This window comes from Myotis brandtii, unplaced genomic scaffold (assembly GCF_000412655.1).
Source record: "Myotis brandtii unplaced genomic scaffold, ASM41265v1 scaffold126, whole genome shotgun sequence".
In the NCBI taxonomy this organism is placed as follows: domain Eukaryota; kingdom Metazoa; phylum Chordata; class Mammalia; order Chiroptera; family Vespertilionidae; genus Myotis; species Myotis brandtii.
This window is the reverse complement of record NW_005354425.1, coordinates 591,946-598,863: the sequence shown is the minus strand read 5'-3', so window position 1 is coordinate 598,863 and position 6,918 is coordinate 591,946. Positions and strand designations below refer to the sequence as shown.

General features: G+C 39.5%; 1 protein-coding gene across 1 annotated transcript; it reads left to right on the top strand.

Moving 5' to 3' along the window:
- The first annotated feature begins 300 nt into the window (after positions 1-300).
- On the top strand, positions 301-6,918 carry PGRMC1 (progesterone receptor membrane component 1). The gene is made up of 3 exons (XM_014534191.1): positions 301-314; positions 2,890-3,077; positions 5,633-6,918. Exons 1-3 carry the CDS (start codon positions 301-303, stop codon positions 5,734-5,736), a joined length of 306 nt encoding a protein of 101 aa, XP_014389677.1. The 3' UTR covers positions 5,737-6,918.

The following is a 6,918-nucleotide window of genomic DNA, read 5'->3' as shown; positions in this document are numbered from 1 at the left end:
AAGGTATCGGATTTGGAGATTTCTGGAAGGAGGGGATGGTGTTGTCTTAAGGGTGGCCTGGGGGGTGGGCAGTGGGAGGAGGGACGCCCAGCCTTGGAGAGGACGTAAAGGCCGTTGATGCCAGGAGTAGCCATGGTGGAATGCGAGGGTGTGGGAGAAGGAAAGGGAGATGGGATTAGCAGCAGGTAGAAGCATGGGGCGTGGGGGTGTGATGTGAGTGTGCGCTGTGTGTGCATAGTCAGTGTATGTGGCTTGTCGGGAGCGTGTGGGTGTGTGTGTGTGCGCGCGGATGCTTGGAATATGGCATGTGTCAGGTATGTTTGTGCATGTGTTTGGTATGTGTGTGCACGCTGTGTTTACCGGACAGGGAAAAGCTGGAAGATAAACAAGGGAGGTTCATTAGGGAGAAGGGAGCTGGGTGAGGGAGGAATAAAGGCCAAATGTGGCAGACAATGGGAATGTAGTAAGATGAGAAGGTAACACAGTAGTCTATAGCAGGAGAGAAAGGACTAGAAGCCAAAAAAATTAAAAATGGAGTGAGGGAGAAGTGGGAGGATCCTGAGAAACAAAGGGGGTAGGGCTATGAAGGCTACTGGGTGTGGGGATTCAGGAAAAGCCAACCAGAAGAGAAATGAGGGTGGAAGACTGCAGAGCTATTGGAAGGGGCAGGCTTGAAGGGGCCTTAGAGATGAGGCCTTTCAAGCCCAGTTGGATCAGAATCACCTGATGAGCTTGAGGAAAAATATGGATTTCTGGCCTAATCACCATAACAATGAAAGATCCCCAGGAATCTGCATTTAACATGCTACTTCTCCAGGCCAATTCGAGATGCAGCCTGGTTTTATAGAACACATATTTGCAGTGGAGGAAGAGATTTTAGCTCCTCCAATATGGACTCCTCTAAAACCAAGGAGCTCTGGGAGTATATACACACTGACCACCTCTCTTTCCTGCTGCCCTGGAGAGAGAAGAGTATAGAAGGCAGCAATCTGGCCATCTCCACTCCCACTTTGTTTTACTCTCCCAGTCCAACTAATCAAAATCAGATGTGTTAAAATTGTTAAGGAACTTTCCCATTTAGCAATTTTTCCTTGTGGATCATTTAGATATACTTTCTGCAGACACATAACTATCAAAATAATTTGAAGACCACACCTACATTATTTGTCACTTATGGTGGCACACCTAGAGGCATTATCAATAAATATAATCATGTAAATAATTGTTATTACTGAGCTGCACCATAAAGCAGTCAAAACACAAGCATGTGGGGCATCATCATATGATTTTAGTTTGCAAAGTCATTGAGCGGAATGTAGGCCTGTGCAAAAAGCACAAAATTGGGAGTCGAGCAACCTGGGTTCGAGCCCTGGTTGGGTCATTGACCAGCTGTGTGACCCAGTGTCAAGCATTGTTCTCTCTGGGCCTTAGTTGTCCCTCTTTAAAATGATGGCCCCTGTGAGATCTCTAAGTCTCTACCCTGCACTGTCATCCTGTAAGCCCATGAATATGTGACATTGTGTGGAAAGGATACTTCATATTACAAAGGATTCCTAGGAATTATTCATTCTAGTGCCTCGCCTATGCATGGCACTTTTGTAGGTGCTGGGACTATGGCAGTGAACACATGCACACACACACACACACACACACAAAAAAAAAAACTCCCACAAATCTCTGCTCATGGAGCTTACATTCTAGTTAATACACATTCTTCAAAGTCCTTTAATGTTCCTCTCAGACTGTGGTTAAGTATTCTGTGAATTTCTGAAATGGTGAGGTCCAAACCAATACAATTGGCCTATTTTTAAGCACTAGGTGCTACTATTCCTATTAGAAAACTATGAAGGTTTTTTTTTTTTTACCTTCTCTGGTGGAAATAGTAGCATATACTAATAATCACAATTTAAAATAACCATTTTTTTAGAATCTTACTTGCATTTCAAAGTTGAACATAAATTTCATCTAATTTGTAAAAAATAAAAAATCCTGGTGGATTGAGGTTTCAGCTGGCCAGGCCATATTGAAACTTGACCAATACTTTTACAAACTTTAATGTCAGGTTTGCTACTCAATCAACCTTTGTGGAAACACATTGTTTAAAGTACACTAGATTCTTTTCATTTATTTGTACAATATTTAAGCAAGTGTAAATATCCACTTTAAGTACCTACACAATGATTCACTACTCTCTTAGATGGAATTATTTTGAGGTATTTTGAGGTATTAATTTTAGGATTTTTAATCTTCCTTCAAGCCCACCAAAAACAGAGTGACAGAGATTATCTCTGTTCTACCTCATCTTTATTGACAGTGAAGATTATGTAACTTGTGGATAGATTTCTGCACCACTGATAATCTCATAAAAGAATTTATCCTGCAGATGCCACGTTAATGTTTAATACATTCTTGCAACCAAAGATCTCTGTCGACATTTATAAGGAAATGTTATCATTTACTAAAACCATGGTGTTTATTATCTTAAGAAACCATAACTTTCACTGTGGTAGCCCCAGTGCCTAGAACAGAGCCAGGCTCTGTTTTCAATCTCCTAAAGCTGAATTGTGACCCGTGTACTTAGTATTATCTTGTATTAGTCCCTACCAGCCCCCTTCCCCCCACCCCGGGAGATCATCATTTATGGCTTTTTTATTAGCTATTTGAAAAATCACAGGAAATGCATGATAATGTATAATATTTTGATTGTTTTAGTTATCTAAATAAGTTTAATAACAACAGGCCTTGTAGTATCCACTACATAATGATCAAAGTATCAACATCACTTATGGTTTCCAAATGAAATTGGATATTCCAAAAAGGGGCTTTTGATGTTGATGGGTAAGGAAGCCATTTTCTGTGTATGAACCACAGAGAAATTGACTAATAAAGATTCTGTCTTTGGTGTTGTTTTGTTTTTAAAGAGGGGCCATATGGGGTCTTTGCCGGAAGAGATGCATCCAGGGGCCTCGCCACATTTTGCCTGGATAAGGAAGCTCTGAAGGATGAGTATGATGACCTTTCTGACCTCACTCCTGCCCAGCAGGAGACCCTGAGTGACTGGGACTCTCAGTTCACTTGTAAGCATTTTTTTTAAGTTATGGCTGTATCAAATTTCGACCAGTAATGGGATTCACAGAAGTCCAATAGTTATTACTAAATAACCTGAAACTTGGGAGCATTTTGATAGGCTCCTGAATCTTAGACGGATCAAGTTCATGGCTTGAAGTAATTGCAGTAGTGCTGAGTCACTTGCCATGACTGCATACCAATTTTTAGCTTGTTCTCTATGGAATCTCGGGTTTCTGGTTTTTTTAGTTTTTGAAAGGTTTGCACAGATTCCACACTACGATTTGGTGACTGATATGAGGGGAAAGGCGAGCGGCCATCATGGCTACAGAAAGAGGGGTTTTCATAAGCCCTCTCTTGTAGAGCTTACTGTTTAAAAGCAACCCACATTTCTGCTAAAGAATAGGAGACTTGTATTCTATAAAACAGCTTCTCTTTGAATCTAACTGAGCCTAAATATAGGCTTCGTCTACAAATAAATGATGCTTATAATATGCCCAGCAACAACGGTGTCTGCATTTTTAAAAAGGAAAAAAAAACGGAGACACTTGTTTCCTGGCTTCTGCTATGGGCTGAGGTCTTTGGAGGAGAAGTAAGTTTGGAGGTTAAGTTCAAATTTTGAGCACTGAGAAATTGATTTTTGTCAAACCTAAGTGTTTAAAGATACCTTTAGCAATATTTCATTGCTAAGAATTTGATAATAATCTTTCCCAGCTTTGAAACAGTATATAAAGACCATGATCATTTCTTTAAAGAATTTTTTTCATTTAAAATGTGATTTTCTATTTGCTGTTCCCTATAATCAGTTAAATATTACTGATTATATTGCTTTTTTTCCCCTAAATCCAACCATTTTCTTTGAAACTAATGCTGACTTCAGAGAGAGTTCTTAGTTAATAATTAGTCAGATAAGGCTCTACCTTTAGAGTTTGGATCTCAATCAGATTAAGCATAGCTTTCAAGGCTAGAGGTAAGTCTTTTTACATGGAAAACATAATTTAGCTATCTAACATAGTCCCTCATTTTTGCATCCTCAAGATGCCTTTGCAACAATAGATTCTTCTATATGAAACCAATGAGCTGTAATTTATAACTTACAAAGCTCTATTTTCTAGGGCTTGCCTTCATCAGTGGGGTAAAAAGTGTGGTTCCCATCCCCCCCTTGAACTAAGCTTAGTTCCAATTGCTGTTGTGAAACTTCAGCTTCAGGGTTGCTGTGGATTCCCCTTAAGGCATGTTTCTCAAGCACCCGCAGCTTTTATTTGTCTTGCACAGTCCCAAGCACCCTAGGGACCTTTATAATATGTTCAGATAGGGAAGTTCCAGTTGATCCTGGTGATTATTTCACACAAAAGCAGCTCGGATTACCTTGTTAGACAGGTTGGTACTCCTTTAATTCCTACCCATATTCGGAAAGAGGAGGCTCTGTCCTCTTGGCCTCTGACATGGAGATGATTAACCCTGTGTTAGCTTGGCCACAAGGAAACAGTCATTATGGTGGTGGTTTGCTGACTCCATCTCTTCCCAAGTCTTTTGCATTCCAGTGTATCCTCTTAAATCTGTTTTCTCCAACATCTCCAGTGCTATGCCTCCTTTACCACTTGCTTTAACATCGTATAGCTTTTTCCTCGTGTTGGGGAAAATTTTCATCTCCTGCTATCATCTTCATCCACTAGATATTATCACTCATTCCCTCCACTGTCAAACAACCAGTGGTTGTTCCTAAGCATTGCTTCATTTCCTCTCTGTACCTCCTTACTCCCTACAATATGCTTTCTATCCTCACAATTGGGTTTAACTTTATCAGAGTTTTGCAAGGACCTACTTACCAATACTAATTTATCCAGTCCTTGTAATAAATCCATCCTGTTCCTCTCCAGAGTCCCCATTTCGGTCCATGGAATCTCCAATTTTCACTTCATTAACTCATGTTTGCAGTTATCCTTTAAATTACCATATGTTCTTCCCTTTCCCTTTCCATACCAACACCCCCCTACTCCTGACTCTTGATCCTGTGCACCCTTGCTGGCCTCTTTGTCACCCTGTTTCTGGTCTCTCCTTTACTGTCATCTCCCCTCAACACCACAGTGATACCACTGTTGTCAAAGCACTATTTTACCTGGTCCTACCTTTGTCATAAACCTTCAGTGCCCTTTGCCACATATAGAAGTCCAAACTCCTCAGGCTGGCTTTCCACATCCTTTATAATATTTCCCCACACTGCTTAGACAACCTTGCTCCTACTCTACTCCTGCCAACTTGGTCTCTTTATTGCTTCCAAGGTATGTTCAGTCTCACCTGCATGCTTTTGTATATGGTGTTTTCCTACCCAAATCCTTCTGCACATTTTCTAAAGCATATTCTAACTACCTCATAATGAGCCTTCTAAACATTTGTACACTCATTTGTATACTCATTGCACACTCTGTCAGACATCGCTGTTTTATATTTGTCTTCTGAACAAAACTCTGAGAAGCCCAACACATTGCTAAGTAGATTGTAGGCCTCTAATCAATACTTTAACACGAAATGTGGTAGTGACTTGACCATTTTTTTTTCTATCCAGTCAAGTATCATCACGTGGGCAAACTGCTGAAGGAGGGGGAGGAGCCCACTGTGTACTCGGATGACGAAGAACCAAAAGATGAGAATGCTCGGAAAAACGATTAAAGCATTCATGGATGCATATCTATTTGTGTATTTTGCAGAATCATTTGTAACATTCCAGTCTGTCTTTAAAATGTGGTGATTTCAATATTTAGAAAAGTTTTGAACTTGGCTGTAAATTTTTTTAATTAACATCACTAGTGACACTGAAAAAACTAACTTCTTTGAGTGCATGATGTTTGTGTGTCATAAATGCAGAAAGTGAACTGCAGTGCTGTAATACAAATGTTAGTACTGTTTTTCTTCTATCTGTAGTTAGTACAGGCTGAATTTAAATTTGTTTTTCCTAAAAGATAGGTAAGACTTGGGTATTTCCCCCAAATATGTAGAAATGCAAAATGTGCAAAGTCCTTCAAGCACTAAGAACAAAGGATCAACTTTTAGTCATGATGTTCTCTAAAGACAGCAAATTCCTTATTTCTCAATTGATTTAACTGCATGAATTCCATCTCTAAAGCAAATCTGCAGTGTCCCAAAGGCTTTGATATTTATTAAAGAGAGCTGTCCAGTAAGAAAATGAAATCTCAAAGCTGGGCTTAGTTGGAAGAAATACATTAATTGTTTCTAGACAGCATCATTGTCCTCCTTCAGACACTTGGACACCTTCACTAACTGTTCTCTACAGTGAGGATTAAAACATGATCTGAACATTCAAAAGGAAGCTTTGGGGAAAATCAGCTGGCTTGCCTAAAAATCTAAATACATGAAGAACATTATAGGGCTATCTTTTCAATCTCCATGTTCATGGTGGAGCAATGGTTATTTTACATGATTTGACATGAGGGGCATGTAGATCAGGTGATTGCTCTACTAAGAGCCTTCACACCCCCCTGAATAATGAGAAAACAGTGCACATCACTAGCCAAGTGGTTTCTGAAGTAAAGTATATTCATAAAGTGGTAACAGTTAACTCTTTTGTCACAAAACTAGAGCCACTGCAAGAGTAGTAGTCAAGTGTCTAGGTCTTTGATATTGGTCTTATGGTTATCGATAAACTTAGCTAAGTAGACTGTACAGTTGTATGAATTTGTGTTATGTGAACAACTAGTGAAGTTTCAAACTCTTGTAATTGTAGTTGAATAGTATTTTCCTTGTATTTTCTTGTGAACCATGTTTAATGGTTTTACCTCAAATCAGAAAACAAAATGAAGTGCTTTGGTCAGTTAATAAAATGGTTTTACCCAA